The sequence below is a fragment of the Mustela erminea genome, chromosome 12 (genome assembly GCF_009829155.1).
Source record: "Mustela erminea isolate mMusErm1 chromosome 12, mMusErm1.Pri, whole genome shotgun sequence".
Lineage (NCBI taxonomy): Eukaryota > Metazoa > Chordata > Mammalia > Carnivora > Mustelidae > Mustela > Mustela erminea.
Genome location: NC_045625.1, coordinates 80,679,954 through 80,702,306, shown reverse-complemented (window position 1 = coordinate 80,702,306; position 22,353 = coordinate 80,679,954). Strand labels below are relative to the sequence as shown.

At 43.6% G+C, this 22,353-nt stretch overlaps 1 protein-coding gene across 4 annotated transcripts in view; it reads right to left on the bottom strand.

Annotated features, from left to right (window-relative positions):
- Positions 1 to 709: 709 nt before the first annotated feature.
- The window catches only part of CEMIP2 (cell migration inducing hyaluronidase 2), an 81,379-nt gene continuing 59,735 nt past the window's right edge, over positions 710 to 22,353 (bottom strand). For 2 of the 4 annotated variants that reach the window (XM_032306755.1, XM_032306756.1), the window contains exons 18-26: positions 19,896 to 20,104; positions 16,407 to 16,589; positions 13,860 to 14,079; positions 10,321 to 10,419; positions 9,335 to 9,338; positions 8,051 to 8,124; positions 5,984 to 6,138; positions 3,117 to 3,220; positions 712 to 2,779 (exon numbers count right to left, since the gene is read on the bottom strand). In XM_032306755.1, coding sequence (XP_032162646.1) covers positions 2,583 to 2,779; positions 3,117 to 3,220; positions 5,984 to 6,138; positions 8,051 to 8,124; positions 9,335 to 9,338; positions 10,321 to 10,419; positions 13,860 to 14,079; positions 16,407 to 16,589; positions 19,896 to 20,104 — 1,245 coding nt within the window. In that variant the 3' untranslated portion in view covers positions 712 to 2,582. Of the gene's footprint in view, positions 2,780 to 3,116; positions 3,221 to 5,983; positions 6,139 to 8,050; positions 8,125 to 8,311; positions 8,320 to 9,334; positions 9,339 to 10,320; positions 10,420 to 13,859; positions 14,080 to 16,406; positions 16,590 to 19,895; positions 20,105 to 22,353 lie in introns of those variants that run through there. The other 2 variants (XM_032306754.1, XM_032306758.1) reach the window with 2 other exon arrangements.

The following is a 22,353-nucleotide window of genomic DNA, read 5'->3' as shown; positions in this document are numbered from 1 at the left end:
CGGCTGATTTGTGGACGGCCACATTTCTGGAGCTCTGCCAACTGCCTCACCTGGTGGAAAATGCTCATGAACTTGTAAATCACCCTTGAATCCATTTTCCCCATAGAAATAAAACTCATTGCTGGCTCCCCCCCTTGCCAGAAATGTATTTAAAAACTTAGTTGACCAACTTAACAATGTGAGGTGATTAAGGACTGAAAACCATATTTAAAACTCTGTTAAAAGAAGACAATAGTGAAGCGCTGTTTAGGGCTGGGAGTTTGGGAATGTAAAAATAATAGATACATGTGATTTTGTTCGAGTCACAAAAAATGACAGACTCGAGTTAAACAGTGTACCTCTTATATGGGTGCAATGGTTTTTAAACCTGGCTGCGTTCTGGAATCACCCAGGGAGCTTTAAAAAAATTCCAATACCCAAGCTGCATCCTACCCCAATTAAATCTGAGTGTCAGGGTTGGGGGTGGGTCCCAGGCCTTGTTTTTTTTTTGTTTGTTTGTTTTTTGTTTTAAAGCTCCCAGGCAATTCTAGTGCACAGGCTCGGTGGAAAAGGTCTGCACTGCAGAAGAGGATCCTTGTCCTTCTGAAGCTTAGCGTTTCCCAATCTCCCTGGAGGAGAGTTTCTCTTCCTCATCCCTGCCAAGAACTTCTCCACGGCTGGAAGCTGGAATGAAAAACGGCTGATCGATTGACTAAGTCACACGCATATATAAAAAATACATGCACACATATTTTTATTTATTTAACTTAGGCCCTGACAATTAGCATACAAATCAGAAACACTGAGTGCCTCCAAACTTACATAGCCTCTCCAAATCTTTAAAGAACCAAACTCTAAAAAACACACATCAAAGATATTTAAGTCATAAAACACACACCCACACACACCCACACACACCCACACAAACTTGAATCACCTTCAGGAACCATGACCCAATAATATATTTAATAGGTAAGATCTTGTTCATCAATATACAAAAGAAAACAACAGCAACAACCCTCCACTTTAAGACACATGCCCTTACCAAGAGCACTTAGGAGTGAGAATGGTTTATCGGTAGCATTTTGAGGTAGCATATTTTGTAAAGTAACAGAAGTTTCAGACCTGCTCTGCAGCCTGTCCGGGATGCCGAGGGACAGACCCTCACTCAGCCTTTGCTCTTGGTGCAGGAGAGTGAATCTGTCCGTGTTCACTGCCAAGTCAGCCTGAACTCACTTCCTACCGTCTCGCCATGGCCATGTCTATCATACCCTCCTTGTACTGCAGGTTTGGGAAAAGGCGAAGGCGTTTTTTTGATCCTTCTCTCCCCTCGGTGTGGTGTCCTCTCTGGCTGTGGAGTTCAACTTTCTGCTACATGCAAGTCTCACGGGCTGGACACACATGCACCCAGGGGGAAGGGAAATTGCTCATTGCAGCATTTACTTTTTTTAACTGGCTCTAACAATTTAATTAATTAAGAGTGACCAATTCCTCTAATGCTCTGCAGAGTATTGTTACTGAATATCCCCCCCCTCCATGATTCTGGCCCTTCAAAGGCTCTCCCTTTTTCCTCCCCCTGAGTACAATATTTTGGGGTATCGGTGAGCTTTCTGTAAATTTTTCTGGCAGGATGGTGAGCAAAAAAGCTTAAAAAAAAAAAAAAACCACTCACAAAAACAACAACGAAACCCGGGTACAGGAGCAACCCCGAGAACAGACTTCTCTTGAGCCCTTTGAAATGACCTACGTGTACAGTTCAGGAACACGGCCTTCTTCTTTTTAAAAAAAATGTAAATATTCAGCTCAGCTCTGCATGTTAAACACAAATATACAGTCGAAACAGGCTAAGGACTAAAGCTGCAAATATGGTCCCAGCAACTTCAGACCTCGGTGGCACTGATCAAATTTTTTGCCCCGGAGGTGCAAGTTTTAAGGGATGTCCAATCCCTAAAGCCCTTTCAACCCAGTATGCTTTCTGTCTGAAAGTTCAACCCTTGGAAGGAATCAATGTACAAATGGATAAAAATAGCACATGCCCCAGGCAAAAAAAAAGGGGGGGCATGAGCTGGGCCTGAGTTGCCACTTAAGACTCTGTCATCGAGTATCCTATACAATCTGCAAAGGCTGCGGGCCCCACCCAATCCAGCGCCTGGGGCCTCGTGGAACACGTCCGCCACCCGAGTCAACTGCTGACCCAAAGCCAATGACACAACCGGGCATCAGACTACAAGTATCCTAGGTGCTACAAAAGGACTCGGGCTGACCCCCAGAGGTCCCCACCTCCCCGCCACGGCAACCTGTCACACAGAAGGTGAAGCTACTTAACAGTCACTAAGACACACGAAGTGGCGGGTGAGGGTCAGGAGAAATGCTCTCCGAATACACCAGCCTAACCAACCCAAATAAGTTCTTCAACACTTTGTACAACTAGAAGGTGCGTGAGCTGGTATTCAAGCCATCATGTTAAATCCTTTCGTCCCCTCTCTGATCAGACAGGAAAATGGTTCCATCGGGTTAACAGTGTCGTTGTTAAAATGCCATAAATTAAATAAGTTAGTTCACATTTTTTTTTCTTCCCCCAGCACTTAAGTTACAGTGAGTCCCTAATGTGCTTTTGCCGTCTGCATGAACAGCTCCAGATCCCTCCGGCGGACAACGCTGGCTTGAGGACAACCATATTCATCCAGCTGCAAAGGTAGGAACTGTTCGAGCAGCCCGAGGCCCTGGCCAGCAGGACTGGTAAACAGCTTAGCCCAGGCTGGTTTAAAGTTTCCGCTGAATCCCAAAAATATGGTACTCCCTTTAAAAAAAAAAAAAAAAAAAAAATGCACCATTTGTCCATCTAATTGTTCCAGACAAGACCATGTAGGAGGTTGAGTCGGAGGTGAGCAAAACAAAGACAGCTATGAAACAGAAAAGCTACACTTCCTTGCGTCAGCCGATGAACTCTGACCACCCACCTCTTGCCCCAAATAATAAACCACATCCCCAAACACTTCCTCTAATGTCTCCTTGTTTAAAAATTATCTTAATGATACCCACTCCAGCAAACTAAGCTCTTGCAGCTTTTCCCACCCAAAGAAAGTTTCTATGGCTGGACTCGTAAGAACTTCAAGGAAAAATACAAAAATACAAACCTTTGTTATAAAGATGAGCTGGTTTGGCTAATCCCAGAGGTACTAAGGAATCGGAAATATTTAAATGCTTTATTTCTCCTCTTGTGCTCAACAGAACAATTGACCTGTACATAAAAGTCAGAAAATTGGAGGGAATTTCAAAAAATCAGCATGTATTAATTGAGTGCCTTTCTGAACTGAATACAGCAGAGAAATACTAGATAAGAGCAGAGCTAAAAACAAACAGGAAACAAAATAACAAAACCAAACCCAGATGCTTTTCACATCCCGCTGTTCCAAGTTCAGGCTCCACGCCACCCCCAGAACCCACCCAGGACCCACACTGCTCCTGTAAGGTGTCTCCAAGTGTTGGGAAAGCCAAGGTCATTGAGGTCAGTTAACCCAGTGAGTAAACGGGGACTCACCTCTTTTATATTAATAAGGGAAGCTATTTTGTTTCAGATGCTCTATCTGTTCATGTCCTATTATCTATTTATAAAATAAATGAATAAACGCCAGTTCTACAAAGAAATAAAGTCTGTGCCCCAAGGTTTGGTTTAAATTCCCTGTTTATTATGCAGCGTATCAACACATATACTTAAATCCGTTTGCAGATTTTCTCTTCTCCTGATCTCTCTCTCTCTCTCTCTCAACTCTGCCAGGGTCACATGGGCTTAATTACTATGGCCTCATGATTTATTTTAATATGTTATAAAACAGGCCCCTTGCATTATTTTAAGTTGTTTACAAATATTTTATTACTCTCCCACAGTTACTCTTCCACTATTCTTTTCTTCAACTTTTATATAACCATTAGTATTCATTTTCTTTTTTTTTTTAAGATTTTATTTATTTATTTGACAGAGATCACAAGCAGGCAGAGAGAGAGTGAGAGGAGGAAGCAGGCTCCCCGCGGAGCAGAGAGCCCAATGTGGGGCTAGATCCCAGGACCCTGGAATCGTGACCTGAGCTGAAGGCAGAGGCTTTAACCCACTGAGCCACCCAGGCGCCCCCAGTATTCATTTTCTTAAGGTGGGTCTTGATATGTTGACGTCATCCTAAAGCAGGGGAGACCACTCAGTGTCGGGACAGAGGTTTGACCACAGCAAACCTACAGGCCTGACCCTCTTCCTCAGGCTCATCCCATGAGATCACTTACAGATCCCCAGGGACCCGCTCACCCCAGTGTGTGCCTAGTTTTCTAGAAGACACTGGTAGCTGCTCCGTAACTTCTGAAGCCTTTGTTAAGATACAACACACAGGTCCTCCTGGGTGGCTCAGTTGGTTAAGCGTCTGCCTAGGCTCAGGTCGTGATCCCAGGGTGCAGGGATCTAGACCATATGTTGGGTTTCTTGCTCAGTGAGGAGTCTGCTTCCCTCTTTCCCTCTATGCTTACACTCTCTCTCTCTCAAATAAATAAATAAAATCATAAGGGGGGGAATACAATATACATACAGAAAAGTATCATTAAGTATATAGCATTTTGAATTTCTGCACATGATGTACTTACGTAACCAGCCTACATGAAGAAACAGAGCGCTACCCACATCTTAAAAGTCTTCCTTCAGTACCCTTTCCAGAAACAACCTAGTGACTTTTTAATAAGCTGGTTAAATCTATAGGGTACCTTACAGGACTGCCGTGTTATCCTAAAAGTTTTTGGTGAGCAGTATGTCCTGGAGGGGTTCAGGTGAACTGAGTAAACATACCCACCATCAGCAAAAATCTTTAACTCCTTCAAGAAAATTGAGGCCTTGGAAAGGAATTTCCTAAAAGTATCTCAAAGCAGAAAGTAGAGCTGTAATATTCAGCACACTGAATATTACATTCAAATAATCCAGTGACTTTATTTGTAATTTGGTCCTGTCAGGGAGCCAGGGTGGCTCAGTGGGTTAAGCCTCTGCCTTCAGCTTGGGTCATGAACCCAAGGTCCTGGGATGGAGCCCCGCATCAAGCTCTCTGCTCAACGGGGAGCCTGCTTCCCCCACAACTCTCTCTCTGCCTGCCTCTCTGCCTCTCAAATGAATAAGTAAAATCTTTAAAAAAAAAAAAAAAAAACCTTTTTTGGTCTTGTCATATGTAAAGAGTGTAAGTCATCAGATGATGGAAGATGCATTCAAAAACCAGACAGGACCTTACTCCCCAGGAAGCTTATGCTTCCCTTAGCTCCCTCACTGAACAAAGGTCTGCATGTAAGTTAGCGTCTGCCGCACAGCCAGGCAGCAGAGAGGAGCCTGAATTCATCTTCTTGCCTCCAGGCAGGGTCTAACCATCCCCCCCCAAAAGAAAGGTTTTGCTCATGTGCATTCTTCTTCAGAGACCAACGAAACAAGACCCATGAGGCCAGGGCTTTTAAAAGAGAGACCAGATACTAGTCCACTTAAAACTGAATTGACTCCTTTCTAGTCACTTCCACCTGCGCTAGGTGGGGAATTCACAGCACAATGCCATCTGAGAACTTATCAGTACCATGGATGGCCACGAAGGTCAAACTGTCTATCAAACTGCTTTAAACTGGAAATGAACCTTCCTGAGTAAGTTAGGTACAATATAATCGACCAAACACTAAAAAGTGGGAAAATATTATTTAGTATTTCAAAATACTGAACTTTCAAAATATTGAAATTCTGAACTTTCAAAATATTGAATCCCACGTGAAGAGCCTTCACACCATTTGCAAACTCTACTCACATCTGGGCTTTCACCAAGCAATGCTATGCAGCTTAGACCATGGGCACTAATCTGAGACAAGGAAGAAATGACCGCCTTTCAACAGCCCTAAAAGCCCACACCATAAAAGGCTGGAAAGACAAACCAAAGCTCAAGAGTTAACCAGGTGTCACCTGTTGCGATGGTCCGTCCCCTCTTGCAGAACAAGCGTCACCTACCTTGGAGGGATGCCTGTTCTCAAATACTCTTCCATGCGACTGACATCAGCAGGAGAGAAAATCTTTTTTTCCATTAACCGGAAGGGCACGCTACAGGCATCCACAATAAGGAGGAGGACACCTGCGTTCTGGATGGTAAAGTCGGTGCCATTGACCTGGGAACAGAGAAACATCTGCTGTCATCACCTCATTCCTATCTCCAAGAAGAATCTTTCTAGCCTTTCCCTCGGTCTTCTAAAGCCATGAATCAAATTCTATTTCCAGGATTCAAACTGCATAACCCAGTGACTCTTTCTCTACCAACATCTGAAACCCTGCCAGTGTTCTCGCAGACTGTGCCTTTGATGGGTCTTTACTGGTTGGATTGAAATCTCCGAGCAAAGCCTGGAGGTCCCCACTCCGCTGAGTAGCGGGACTCTCACTGCAGGCTGGAGAACCCCATGCCTATCCCACTCTCTCACTGGGGTCAAAGCTCCAACCCGCAGAGATCAGGTGTCAGCCTCGGTCCCACCGTTCCCGCCGCTCACTTACTGTCACACTGGTTCAGAAAAAAATATCATGCCTTCCCCGACACAGAAACCCCCCATTAGAGTTTAGGTTTGGAACACTGAAGGAGCCACATGGCCTCATCTCCTTTGTTCTACCCATAGCTCTCCCTTCAAATCAAAACGAAATGGGGTAATTTCACCACGATGTAAGCCACAAGGTATTAATAAATTTTGTTCATAATTTATTGTGAGCTGAAATTTCCAGTAGTCCTCTCTAAATTAAATTAGTGGTTTGAGACCTCTTCAAGAAAAAGGAACTCCAGACACATCCAAATATCATTAACTCGTCAGCCAGAAAAGGGAAAAAAAAACTCGCTGGACTAAAAAATGACTGAACACTAATTTAAGCCATAGGCACTGTTTCTATTTTAGATATGTAAAATTGGGGCGCCTGGATGGCTCAGTCGGAGGAGTGGGTGGCTTTTGATCTTGGGGTCCTGAGTTTAAGCCTTGCACTAATATAGAGATTACTTAAAGAAATAAAAACTAAAAAGAAAAAGAAAAGGTTTTTCTTGGGGGAAAATGTGTAAAATCAGAAACTATGCTAAAAGCTAACAACACTTGTTCATGTTTGGGGAAATAGCACTTAAATTTTATTTATTTATTTATTTATTTATTTATTTTTAAAGATTTTATTTATTTGACAGAGAGAGATCACAAATAGGCAGAGAGGCAGGCAGAAAGAGAGAGAGGAAGAAGCAGGCTCCCTACCGAGCAGAGAGCCTGATGCGGGACTCGATCCCAGGACCCCGAGATCATGACCCAAGCCGAAGGCAGTGACCTAACCCACTGAGCCACCCAGGCGCCCCTTATTTATTTTTTTTAAGAATTTATTTATTTGAGAGGAAGAGCGGGGGTGGGGGCAGAAAGATGAGCAGATTCCGAACTAAGCACAGAGCCCAACACGGGACTCGATCCTAGAACCCCCAGATCATAGGCCCGAGCCAAAGTCAGACGCCCAATTGACTGAGCCACCCAGGTGCCCCTAAATTTTATTTCTAATCACTCCTTGTCTCACAGGAGTCAGATGACTTTGTTGGCTACGTTTATATTGTTCTAATCCAGGGAACAATTCTGAAAATCCTTGAGATCAAGTACCACTTCATTCTTGGGAAGATGGGAAAAGATTCTCTTATTTTTTAAAAAAATCTGAATACCTAAAACTGAGATACATTTGAGAAAAAATACATAATGATCCTCTACACACTTAAACTGTCCTCTTGAAAAGAACCCCCTAAAAACCTATTGCTTAAAGAAATCACCAAAGACTAAAGCGACACCATGTCTTAGCAAAGACTTCAGGCAATGCTTGGGTAAACCACTGGAGGTAAATATGACAGAACACAATGTTGTGGGACTTTTCTGGGGTCCTGAGCACCCAGTGTGCAGCAAAGGAGTTTAAAATGTGTCTTCAGACGCTGGAGCAGAGCCTGCCTGAGATTTATTGGGCGAGCCAAACATTATCTTCTCGAAGTGTTTAGTGAAGTTAGTAGAGCAGAGAGACTAGGCACCCACTCGCTTCCCTTCTGCAATGGATTGCCACGCCAACAAGGCTGGGGTCAGGTTCTCCACGCTGCCGACTGCCCTGAGATGCCGAGCTAACAAGTTTTATGCCAGAAAAAACCTACATCATGGGGGCACCTGGGTGGCAGTGGGTTAAGCCTCTGCCTTCAGCTCCGGTCATGATCTCAGGGTTTTGGGATCGAGCCCCGAATCAGGCTCTCTGCTCAGCAGGGAGCCTGCTTCCTCCTCTCTCTGCCTGCCTCTCTGCCTACTTGTGATCTCTGTCTGTCAAATAATAAATAAAATTAAAAAAACAAAAAAACAAAAAAACGCTACATCATGAACATACTACAAAATGAACTGCTGCTAACAGAGGGCAACAGGCATAAATATATAGTTAGAAAATCTTTGAGCTCCATTTAAATAGGGATAGTCTCTATTTATTTATTTTAAATTTTGTGTATGTGAAGTCACGAGATCCATCCACTTAACCAATTTTAACTGTACGATACATAATTACAGACTACAGGGACAATGGGGTAGAGCAGACCTGGAGACCTTATTCATCTTACCCACCTGAAACTACATGCCTGTTGATGAGTAACACACCATTTCACCCTCCCCTCCCCCCACGCAGGGATATTCTTCAAGGTTGTTAAGAAGTTCCTGATTCAGAGCTCAGTCCTGGAGACGGATGATGGTGATGCTTGCACACCATCTGAATGTACTTCACGCCACTGAACTATACACTTAAAAATGGGTAAGACAGGGGCGCCTGGGTGGCTCAGTGGGTTAAGCCGCTGCCTTCAGTTCAGGTCATGATCTCAGGGTCCTGGGAACAAGTCCCGCATCGGGCTCTCTGCTCAGCGGGGAGCCTGCTTCCCTCTCTCTCTCTCTCTCTGCCTGCCTCTCTGCCTATTTGGGATCTCTCTCCGTCAAATAAATAAATAAAAATGGGTAAGATAATGAATTCGATGTTATGTATATTTTAACACAATAAAAGAAACTGGGAAAGGAAAGAAAACGAGTAAGATGCAATTTTGTCTGCATACATATGGATTTGTGGCTGTTTTGCCCACCACTTTAAAAAACTGAGCTCCTGTGGTTAGAGGATGGGTCAAACGGGTGTAGGATTAAGAGGTAAAGACTTGGGGCACCTGGGTGGCTCAGTGGGTTAAGCCTCTGCCTTCAGCTCAGGTCATGATCTCAGGGTCCTGGGATCGAGCCCTGCATCGGGCTCTCTGCTCAGTAGGGAGCCTGCTTCCCCCTCTCTCTCTGCCTGCCTCTCTGCCTGCTTGTGATCTCTCTCCCGCTGTCAAATAAATAAATAAAATCTTTAAAAAAAAAAAAAAAGAGGTGGACTTTTCCAGTTATAAAATGTGTAAGTCACAGGAAGGAAAAGTACAGCATAGGGAAGAGAGTCAATAGTATTGTAGTAACTTTGTGTGGTGACAGGTGGTAACTACACTTACCACCGTGAGCATTTCATAACATACACAGATGTCAAATCGCTATGTGGAATGCCTGAAACTAATGTCATACTGTAGGTCAGTTATACCTCAGTTACCAAAAAAAAGAAAAAAATGAGCTCTTTAGAGAGACCACATGAGGAGCGCCTGGGTGGTTCAGTGGATTAAGCCTCTGTCTTCGGCTCAGGTCATGACCCGAGTCCTGGGATTAGCCCCGCATCAGGGTCCCTGCTTCTTTCTCCCTCTCGCCCTCTGTCACTCCTCCTGCTTGTGCTCTCTCCCCCCACTCTTAAATAAATAAACAAAATCTTTGAAAAACTTAAAATTAAAATTAAATTTTTAAATAAGTAAATAAATCAAGACACCGCATGAGACTGGGATCAGGCCCGGCTAGATATCTGTTAGGTGGTTAGATACCTGCCCTGCCGAGAGCTCCTTAGACAGTGGCACTCGGGTCAACCTGATTTGGAACAGACTTCATGCCAAGAGCAGGTCACCCCTGGCTAGCCGGGCTCTTCGCCCACATTCTACGTGTTGCCAAGGAGCCTCAGGCCTACACTTTCATAAACCCGCCTAAAGAGAGGACTAGCACTCCGTGAACCACTTTCAACATTCACTCGAAGTCATCCATAAACACGATCTAGAGAGAAAAAAGACTTGATATGTTTAACGTGTGTAAAAACGCGAACGTTTAGGAGGTATTTGTAGCTCGACCACATTGCTCGCCACCCAGTGCCTGTTGCCAGAGAGAATTCATGTCACCCGACGAAACACAACAGTGAGAAGCTGAGGCAGGGGATGGGCCAACCGTACTTACAGAGATAATAGTCAGGTCTCCACGCTGGGTCTCTGCTTTACTGGGTGAATGGAACTGCACGGGGAGGTAGCTTTTATGAGGATCACTGGTAAACACCACCTAAACAGGGAAGAAATTCCATTTCCGTCAACCACATCTTCCTTCAAAGGGGCCTCAAAATCAACTCAATTATATGAAATCCAATGGTGCTGGGGGTTTTTTTCCCCCCAGTGAACTTTTTGTACAGACTGAATGGCCTGGAATTCCCTCTTTGGATCCGGATTTAACTCAAGAAGGGTATGTTCCTCATTTTCTGGAATAATCCCAGTCTCAAATAATTGAAATCTTGTTCAGGAAATCAATTCTGCAAGTGACTACGTAATGTGCTTCTCGCTTAGATCTTTGTCCTTTTCAGACCAGTTATCTTAAACTGGGACCCAGTCACTCCAGAACTAAGAAAAGTAAAGGTGACAAGGATTATACTTCAAAACCTTTCAGCCGGTGGTGCATCACTAAGCTAACGTCCTGACCTGACTTGCGCTGTGTCCCATAAATCAAGCTACCCGCTACATCCGGGCCCCTAATCCCGCTGTTCTATCGCCTTCTGCAGGCACCAGAGCAACCTCGCTTTCCCACACGTGCTTTATCTCCTTTCCCGCCACTTGGCCTTTGCAGATGCTGTTCCCTCCCCCCAGAATGCCCTTCCTTGTTTCCCTCCACTCCTTGAAATCACTCCCAGCCTCCAAATCCCACCTTGCACCTCCTCCCTAAAAGCCTTCCTCTCAATTAAAAGCAGGCCGAACTCTCACACAGTTTAGCACTTCAAGTATATATTCCTTATGAATGCGTGTTGAAGACTTCATTCCAAGGGCAAACAATCGTCATGATACTCAACGTTTAGAAGCTCCAGTGTAGAGAGGCGCCTGGGTGGCTTAGTGGGTTAAAGCCTCTGCCTTTGGCTCAGGTCATGGTCTCAGGGTCCTGGGATCAAGCCCTGCATCAGGCTCTCTGCTCAGTGGGGAGCCTGCTTCCCCCTACCTCTCTCTCTCTCTGCCTGCCTCTCTGCCTCTTGTGATCTCTGTCTGTCAAATAAATAAATAAAACCTTTTTAAACAAAAAGAAGCTTAGGTTTAGAGTCAAAAGTCTGCATGAATTTTCCTACTTACTCCTCATGAACATGTGTTTCTTTTTGATATTTGATTTGATATTGATATGCAAAACAAATTAATCCCTTCAAATTTCCAAGTAAAAGTGAGGTTTCCAAATGCTTCAAGTATTTGCAATTGCACCAAGTCAGTAATCGATACATTTTTAAAAAATAAATTCTAGGGGCGCCTGGGTGGTTCAGTGGGTTAAGCCTCTGCCTTCGGCTCGGGTCATGATCTCAGGTTCCTGGGATTGAGCCCCACATCGGGCTCTCTGCTCAGCAGGGAGCCTGCTTCCTCCTCTCTCTCTGCCTGCATCTCAGCCTACTTGTGATCTCTGTCAAATAAATAAATCAAGTCTTTAAAAAAAATAAAACATAAAAAATAAATTCTAAACAATGTTTTAAGCACACACACAAAAAAAACTAGGAGTGCTAAACATTAATGTATGGAACCATTTAGATAGGCTTAGGATATTTCCAATGATAATTATTTTTATAAATTACCATGTTGTGATTGCTTTAATAAATTATATAATCTTTTCTGTAGTGAAGGACTTTTAACAAATTCAGCTTGAGAATTAGGCTAAAGAATTTACTTCCCCACTAAGATTATCTAAAAGTATCACTTTAGGGGCACCTGGGTGGCTAAGTCAGTTAAGCATCTGACTCTTGATTGCAGCTCAGGTCATAATCTCAAGGGCTGTGAGACTGAGCCCTGTGTCAGGCTCCATGCTCAGGAGGTAGTCTGCTTGAGATTCTTCTCTCTCATCCTCTCCCCCCATCCCTTCCCCCAAGAAAATAAAAATGAAAATAAAATAAAAAATAAATAAAATATCACTTTGACAGTCAACATATTACATGGGACGAGCAAGGATCTATAGAAACTTCTTCATGTACATGGCTGGCTTGGTTGGTGGGTGGGTTGGTGAGTTGGTTGGCGGGTTGGTGAGTTGGTTGGCTAGCTGGTTGGTTGGTAGGTGGTCTGGTTGGTGGGTTGGTTGATGAGTTGGTGGCTGATGCTTGGTTGGTGGGTGGGTTGATGGGCTGGTTTTATTTGAGGTGGAGAATAGAAGTGGGACAAGGATATGAAAGATTGAAACTGTGGATAGTGAGTTGCCACTGAAAAAATATTCATATATGATAACAGGAAGAATAAATCCATGTTCCTCTTTCTGCTTCTTACCGTCACCCACAGGCAAAAACAAAGGAAAAACATTTCTGATTCAGCAGGACTAGGGCAGGACCAAGGATTCTAATATCATGTAAGTTCCCAGGTGATGCTGATGTGTTGATCTGGGACTACACTTTGAGAACCATTTTCCGTAACCTATATTTGTTGTGCAAAACTTAAATATTAATTAGAGCAATATCAACTCTATACTTCTTTTTTACTTGGAGCTGGTCTGACCTCCTCTGAAAACCCATGCCCAGTCTGACCTCATTATTTTGGATTTACTTTCATTGCCACATGTTCTTAAGATCCAGAGGGAAGCCTTGTAATTAAGAAGGAAAAGAATTTTGCTTCTAGCCAAAGTTAGTTTGTAATTTTAATTACAAGTAAATGTAATAGCAAATGCTTCAAAATTAACAGTAGCTTTCCACCTTAAGGGGGGGCAATTTTCAAAAGGAGCTGCATTTTTTTTTTTTTGAAGATTTTATTTATTTATTTGTCAGAGAGAGCGAGCACAGGCAAACAGAGTGGCAGAGGGAGAAGCAGGCTCCCCACGGAACACAGAGCCCGATGTGGGACTTGATCCCAGGACGCTGGGATCATGACCTGAGCCGAAGGCAGCTGCTTAACCAACTGAGCCACCCAGGTGTCTCCATTTTTTTAAGATTTATTTATTTTGGTGGGGGAAGGGCAGAGGCAGAGGGAGAGAGAATCTCAAGCTGGTTCCCTGCTTAGCGCAGAGCCCAACATGGGGCTGGATCTCACAGCCCTGAGATCAGGACCTCAGCCAAAATCAGAAGTCAGACACTCAACCGACTGAGCCACCCAGGTGCCCCATATAGCAGCTGCATTTTTGGAAGAGAAATTTTATAGTTCTCAATAAAAGAAAGTACTTTTCTACATCACGGACATGTAAACCCAATAGCAATATTTTAACAGAATCACACCTGAGGGGGAAAGAAAACAAGGACCAGAAAATCCACAGCCATCCCCAGTAAACTGCTGTATCTCAGGGGTCAGATATTTCTATTACAAATTTGGACTAGTTTACTTCTTAGGCTTACGGCATTCTAGAATGGGCCAAAATTCAGGAGAAATCCCGCAGTACTTATAACTTGGCAAGACACATGTTCCCAAGAAAAACGTGCCTATTGCCAAAATAAAGAAACAAACAAAAACCAAAACAGAACACTGCTTTCGGTTCTTCCTCCCACCCACAGCCCAGTCTTCTCCCTGATCTACCTGGCGGGTCCCGCAGTCTTGACAGAGCCTGGTGAGCATGGAAGGCATACGCTTGAGGGCCGACGGCTTCCTGGAATACTGGGGATACGCTCTGGCCATGCAGTTACTGGTATCTTTTGAGTCCGTCGCTGCCTGGATCTTGACTCTTTCGCATCCCTGAGATGAACAGTAACTGTGGCCATCCCTGTGGCTTTTGGCTTTGAGATACAAAAACAGCAACCTGAGAACACAAACCGGTCCACGGGATGTTAGCCGGCCTCTCACAAACTCACGGAAATGCCTCCCACTGGCTCATGGCCCAGAAGGCTGTTCCTCTAATAAAGTAACTTTTCCTTAAAAGAAAATAAATTACAAAACTAATAAAGTCGATTCTCCTTCCTTTCTATCCTTCCAGGGCCCTAAGTCAAATGCAAAATGCAACACTACTTTCAGGAGATATTTTGATAACCCGATTCAGTCATTCTGGAACATACCAAAGTTCATTCCTGCAGTGAATTACTTCAATAGGTAATTTAGGAGGATGGACTTTGGTTTGGTTCAAACTTCCTTGGAAAATTTTAGTCTTATATTGAGTTTATGATTTCGTAAATTAGTGTGTGTTTTTTTTGGGGGGGGGTTATTAATCATTTCAGTTTAAGGCATAAATTCGAAATAAATAAAAACAGCAACTGTGACATGCTTGCTACGGTCTCCCATCAATTCCTGTGATGTTTACCAAGAGCAGATGGGCCTGAGGTCCTTCTGTCTGTACTTCGGCCAAAATCAAGGGAAAGGAACCGTCCCCGCCCACTTGGAATTATCCTCCTGCTGCCAAGATGGATGGAAAAGTAACTTCCAGGCAACAGTCCAACATCTGTCAGCAAACCTAGTCTTTCTGAACCAAAGGAAGTCAAGACTGTAAAGCATCTGATCCAATGTGATTGATTACTGGAGATCACGAATTCATATTTTAATACGAAGTCAGTGAACAACGAAAAGTTGCAGTTATGAGGTAAAAAAATCAGCCATTGTCCTAACATCAACACTTTTAACATACATCTGTCAGGAATGAAAGGGACCTAATTAGGCTTGGGCCTTTTGACACACAATTAAAAAAATTTTTTTTTAATTTAAAATTTTAAAAAATGAATACAATTAAAAATCGACAAAAGGAATAGAATTAAAAACAATTAGAACCTCGAAGGCTGAGGGATTCTAAAAATACCAGAATGGAAAAAAAAAAAATATTTCCCAGTTAATCATTCATCATTTGTGATCTCCAGACCATCCTCACAAATTGGGGTGTTCCACTTATTTCTGTGGAAAATCAACAGGGACTGTGGAAGTTCTGTCATCTGCAGAATAAAAGTCCCAGTAGGTTGTCTTAAGTCTTACTAAGAACTGAAAATCAGCGACAATTATGATAAGAAAAGACTTCAGCAGGTCACACGGGCTGCTGGGGGGAGCCCTGGAAGGCAAATGAGGGGCATCTTCTTCGAAAACTAACAAGCCATTTAACAGAACCCCCACCTCACGCCCCCGTCTCCCCATTCTGAACTTTCATCGTTCCCCCAAACATGCCATGCCGTGTTCTTCCATGCCTCCATGCACCTCTCCGCGCTGCTCCTGGGGATACCTGACCCCTCTCTTTTTCCATCTCCTCCTACTCATTCCTCAGGAGTTAGCCCCAGTGTCATCCTCTTGGGATGTCACTGGGCATCCCAGGCTGAGCTTTTGGGTGACCTCAGAAAGCACCCTGAAAACCCCACTACAGGAATCGCAGCATTTAAACCTCTAGTTCGCTAAGGACTTGCTTTACAAGCCCACGTCCTTGATTCAGCGGACAGCGAATTTGCCTAAGAAATGGCTCTTCGTCACATGAGCATCGTTATGGCACCCAGACGATGGCATACGTGATGGGAATGTCAGCTTCAGGGATGGACGCTCAAGGAGCATGCTACTTGCTGGAAGAGTACAGGAGATCGAGCCTACCATAACCCAAAGGCTGAGAGACTGTAACTGGATAAAGGCAGACAAAGCCAACAGGACCCCGGGTGAACAGGATTAGAATTAAAAAGTGGAAAGACGCAGCCTAGAGAAAGTTGAAAGCAGACATGCCATGGTTACACAGTGGTTTGGTGTTGGTTGTTTTTTTAAACTCAAGGTCAACTTGAGAGATCACCTTAAAGGAAGAAAAAAACGAGCTCTCCCTGAAATATGAACTCTAGCCCACGTAAGTAATCATCTTAAGAGTTTCCATAGAAAAAAAAATTAGTTTAATTTTCAATTGGGCCTACTGGTTCTTTATTGACAAGGGTAATTTTCCTCTCCAAATTGCCTTAATAGGTATACGGCAAACATCTTCATCCGATACCTGCTGCCAACTGTAATTACGAGTCATTCTACGTCTCTAAACCTCTAATAGTGATGAGCAGAGAATTACCCACATCGGCTGCGTTTCTAAACAGCCGTCCTATCCCAACCTATTCTTAGTTAGGCTGAAGAATAGTAATTTCACCATTAAAGAAAAATAGCAATAATTCTCTTTCACTGGTTGCGCCCAATTACCCCGTGGTGGAGTCAAAATAGAATTTCCGCTCCGACTGCTTCCGCTGCAGCTCTTCCAGCGAGTGCACGGGCTCGTACTCCTCCATTCTGGATAACGAGCCGTTACGGCGCTGTAAAAAGCCGAAGGTGACCTGAAAACTTGTGTTTGATGGATAGCAGAGGCCAACTCGAATCCAGTCATTCCTATAAAGGAGAGACAATAAAACAACGAATCCACACTTGAGTCTGCGTATTTTAAGTACTATAGCATTTGTACATTTCAGCCGTGATTCTTCTCTGCCTTAAATTTCTGCTGTGGGGATGCCTGGGTGGATCAGTGGGCTAAAGCCTCTGCCTTCCGCTCAGGTCGTGAACCCGGGGTCCTGGGATCGGTCCCGCATCAGGCTCTCTGCTCAGCAGGGAGCCTACTTCCCCTTCTCTCTGTCTGCCTCTGCCTACTTGTGATCTCTGAGCCAAAGGCAGAGACTTTAACCCACTGAGCCACCCAGGCGCCCCTATTTTTATTTATTTTATTTATTTATAAGTAATCCCTACACCCAAAGTGGGGCTCAAACTCACAATCCTGAGATCAGGAGTTGCATGCTCCAACCTTCTGAGCCAGCCAGATGCCCCTCCAAAGAATTTTTTTGGTTCATAAATATTTTTTTTTCTTTTATGATTGCATTAGGATAAATACTTAGTGGTAAAACTTTTGGCTATAAAGGCATATGTGCTTTTAAACCTTTCGATGCATATTACCAAATTGCTGTGTTTTTTTTTTTTTTTTCCTTAGGTAATATCCTGTTTTTAGATATAAAATCAACACTTTCCGGAAACCATTAAATCATTTGCTGTTTGAGGGCATTTTGTAAGTCGTGGTAAAATATACATAACCAAAAATTTATCTTTTTATCCATTTTTAACTCCACAGTTCAGTGGCATTAAGTACATTCACAGGGTTCTACAATTACCACCACTCTTCCAACGAATTTTTAAAAATAATATGTAACGAGGCCTTAAAATTATTCATACAGGTTTTACCAGTAATCCCATTAAAGAATAATTAGGAACATAGACCAGGAAAGATGCTCTATGCTGTATCATTTATAATAGCATAAAGGATGTGTCGAGGGGCTGGCAGAAGAAAAGAAGGTACATGCTCATGGAGAAAGAGAGCAGTCAAGTAAATTCTGGTATATTTATATGCTCCAAAAACACAAGGGTGGACGGGTGCCTCGGTGGCTCTGTGGGTTAAAGCTTCTGCCTTCGGCTCAGGTCATGGTCTCAGGGTCCTGGGATCGAGCCCCGCATCGGGCTCTCTGCTTAGCAGGGAGCCCACTTCGCCCTCTCTCTCTGCCTGCCTCTCTGCTTACTTGTGATCTCTGTCTGTCAAATAAATGAATAAAATCTTTAAAAAAAAAAAAACCGAGATGGAGAGAGGGGAGAATACTACATTTATAACGCCTCACTCTGATTAGAAGAATTATAGGTTATTTCCATTTTCTTTATATTTTTCTCTATCTTCCTTATTTTGTTTAGTGAATAAGCACAGCTCTTACCATTTTTAAAGTATTATTCGTAGACATGACACTATGACAAAACCTATGACTGTTCTATCATCACATCAAATTTTGGGGAAAAAACCGTCCATCTCTTCCTCCTGCCTCTGCCCAAGATGTAATTTTTATACACTTTGAGCTACTTAGGCTAGGAAAGTCTGACTGAACTTCAAAAGCCCATGCAGATTTTTGAAACTTCTGGGTTCGGCCTTGTTTCACTTTAAAAGATTTTTACTCTAAAAGATCTTTTCCCGCTCGGTGCTTGTTCAGAAGTTACACGGGATCCCCACAGAACCCTGCGTATCCTTTGGTTGTAATCTCTCACATCAAATTCACACGCTGCCGGTTACCAGTCTTCCCATTCCTGGTCACTCTGACTTTCCCCGTGGTCCCCTCTGACCGTCGCTGTTTCTTTCACTGCCTTCTGCGCAGCTCACTCCGGAGACTGGCCACACAGGATAGGCTTTTAGAGACCTCACCCTGGACACAGTGTGAACTAAGGACCGGAGGCGGGGAGATCACGTAGGATCCAGGCGAGAGACGACAATGGTCTGAACTCAGCCGCGAGCAGTGTGGGCAGAAGCGGAGAGACTCGCACAGCACTAAGGAGATGCGACCGACAGGCTCTGGTCGCTGACGGGTTGGGACGAAGAAAAGAGGCGTCAGTGATGAGTCCTGGGATTTTTGCCTGGGGCTGACTCCGTAGGCAGGGGTGTGATTCTCCAGCAAAGGCACAGAGAAACAGCAGCAAGTGTTAGGGGGAAACAGTCATGGTCTGCTTTAGAGCAGGTGCTGGGGCCCTAACATCTCAGAAGAAGGGCCATCCGCTGATATGTCACAGACCCCTGGAAGTGACCTACACAGAGCTGAAGTCCTACACATTATAGGCCCACCCCTGTTCATTTCAAGTGGGTGTTTTTTTGTTTTCTTTTCTTTTCTTTTTTTTTTTTCAAGTGGATGTTTTAAGATAGGCCATTTCAATTTTTCCAACACCTATCCAAGTAGTCTCCTGGACTCCCCCGGGGTCACCATCACACGCAACTAGACTGGTCACCTCTGCCTCTCAAAATAGTCCCATGCCTCCTTGCCAGGGTCATCTGTCACTTGCCCTGACACACCCCATGCTCCCATCGCACTGAATCCATCCGTCCCTGAGCAGAGCCAGCCCGTTCTCAACGGCACTGCTTTTCTACCAAGACTGAGCCCTCGGTATCACTTCCTCTGGGCAGCCCGGCCGGGCCCTGGTGGGCCCCGGTAGACAGCATTTCTGCTCTATCCCGTGTCCACTAAAAATAGCACTGGGTTGTCAACGCACTTAAAATTTTTTCTACCTGGACAACAGGAGCTCCTGAAAGGCAAGAACTTTTCTCGCTCATCTTTGGGTCAGCGGGCACACAGAAAACATTTGCATACGTTGATGGAAAAACAGAGCCTTTGATTGGAAGTAATGTTATTAGGACGGACAACTGAAATCCAGAAGGGACAGAAAGATGCCTTCCGGCAGGGGTGGTGGGCGCCTGGGATTCACGTCTGGCTCTTTCCCCTCTGCCTGTAGCTGATGTTAGTTGTCAGTCACGCCTCTCTCTTCTGTCAGGTCTAAAGTGGGCCTCAAACATCTTTGCACTTTCTAGATAACCAAGAGCTCCGCTGGAACGTCCTACCCAACTTTGGCCCCTCAATTAGAGCATTCGGCAGGCTGTAGTAAAACCTCTTGTGAGGCTGCCCACAACAGCTCAACCACAGACAAAAGAGAAATGTTTTTAACATGATTGGGTCCTGTCAATCTGTGAAACTGCTTCATTGTGTCAACAAGACAGATACAGCCTCCACCTAAGAACGAAGTACGTGAAAACTGGCATTCCTGCCCTGCTCCGAGAGCAATACGGTCTGGTCTGTCCCCAGGAAATGACGCCTGGCTCCACTATGGGAAGTCACGGTAATGGAGACGTACTTGTTGAAGTTTATGAGGTAGAGAAAAGCAGTCCTCGGCGCCGGCCCGTTCCAGTGGATGGTGTAGCCCTTCTCCAGCATGATCACCGGCTGGTACTGAGGAAAGGCAGCCTTCTGGTTAATGCCCCGGAGCACCATAGGGTAGGAGGGGTACTCATCTCGCGCGATGGTCATAGTCAGATTCTGGGTGCTCCACGTCTGCACGTAAACCTTCGGAAAGCAATCAAGAAGTAAAGGGGAGAAGACTCTTAACCACAGAGAATGTGCTGGTAGTCCCCGGAGGGGAGGTGGGGGGCAGGGCGAGCCAGGCGTAATAGGGACTGGGGATTCAGGAGCACAGTGAACCATGATGAGCACTGAGCCACGTGTAGAATTGTTGAATCACTACCTCACACACCTAAGACTAACTGAACACTCTACGTTAACTAAACTGGAAATAAAATTAAAAACGTAAGGGGCACCTGGGTGGCTCGGGTCACGGTCTCGGGGTCCTGGGATCCAGTGCCATGTAGGGCTCCCTGCTCAGTGGGAAGCCTGCTTCTCCCTCTCCCCCCCCCCCCACTCATGCTCTCTTTCAAATAAATAAAAATCTTGCAAAAAAATTAAAACTTAATGAATTTTTTAAAAAAAGAATTAAAGAGCAGAGGACCAAAGCTCAGATAACCTAAACAAACATTTTCCAGCGCAAAGCTCAGAGTCCCTCCTTCCAGAATAGAGGTTCTGTGACCTAAGCCAGACTCAATGAATAGTAGCCAACTTCATCCTAAGTTATACTTAAAACGAAGCCGACTTAAGCGGCAATGGTAAAAACAGACCAAGCATTCCGCTAGCCAAGACCCTCATCATCCGTTCCTCCGCCACAGGCCGGCTTATTCATCAGAATATAAAACCTCTGTGGCTTACACAGCTTGTCAAAGAAATACCTCAGTCTGAAGAACACACATACAAAGAATCCGTAAATTAATGTGAAAACTGATACCCACCAGTCAATCTGAAAGCCTTTCCTCTAAAACAAGAGATGGAAAACTGAAATATCTTAGAGCTTTGGCTTTCAATTTTCCATGACCTACATCAGCCCAAGAAGTCATTTTTCACCCATTCAAAAATAAATAAATAAAATAAAAGCTATAAAGCACTTTGCAAAAACTGGAAAAAAATACATTCAACAGAGACAAATTTAAAAATCCTGAATTCATTCCAGTGGCTGTGCCCCTCGCTGGGCCAAAACGAAACCTTCTCCAAAGACATCCTCCAAAGAACACACCTCAGGACGATTTCCTAAAACAAATCACTATCCCATAACGGAACTCTCCAGGAGGATTAAAACGTTTGCTGGAAACAGAATTTAATCCACAAGAGTTCTCTATTTTTCTTCCTGTCAGTTCTATGGTTCTGTCCATATTGATTCCTCACGCATACAACCTGTGAGCCAGAAACGCTCCCAAATCTCAGTCATGTCTGACTAGTTCAGTATAGTAACACTCTTCTTTACGACACCCCTTGAAGATTTAAAATAACAATAGGAAACATATCGTTTGAGACTACCAATGGTCTTCATTTATATATATTTATTTAGTATATATTGACTTAGTATTTTATACTTATTTAGTATGTATTGTAAAAATTATAACAGTATTTTCTATAAAAATCATAATATATTATTAAAATAAAAAGTATAAAAATTTGTTATAAAAATATTTATATTTATTTAGTATATATTTATTTCGTGTTTATTTATGTACTATATATTATATTATAGTTACTACACAAACATAATATACTTATTTTTAAAAATGTTTATATTTAACCTATACTTATTATATAGATTAGACAAATATAGAATGTATAATTTCAAATATACATTAAAATAACAGTATAATTTTAGAACTAGGTTATAACATTAAAAAAAAGATTATATACAATAGGATATATGTAATAGACATATCAAAATCAATCTCCTGCCTTCTTCCAAATCTAGGAAGGACGGGAAGTGACACATGTAACTTTTTTTTTTTTTGCAAGATTTTATTTATTTATTTGAGAGAGAGAGGGAGAAAGAGAGAGCACAAACAAGGGAAGCAGCAGAGGCAAAGGGAGAAGCAGACTCCCCACTGAGCAGGAAATCCGGTAACGGGACTCGATCCCAGGACCCTGGGACACTGCACCGACTGAGTCACCCAGGCGCCCCTGTAACTTAAATTCGCCTTACGTTTTCACCTTTCTTCCTGAGCCCCTTGAACCCTTGCGTTAGCAAAGAGCTAAAATATATTCACAAATAGCCGAACAATTATTATTCCGTCTTGAGATCCAGGTGCTTCTACCTTTTTGCCTAAAAACATACAGTCTTATTTTGTTTCTACCTTTTACTGAAAAACATACAGTCTAAACATTATCTAAGTAACAGCAAATGGCTGGAGATCTGGGCTCCCAGCCCAGATCTCAAATTCTCAGGAGAAAAT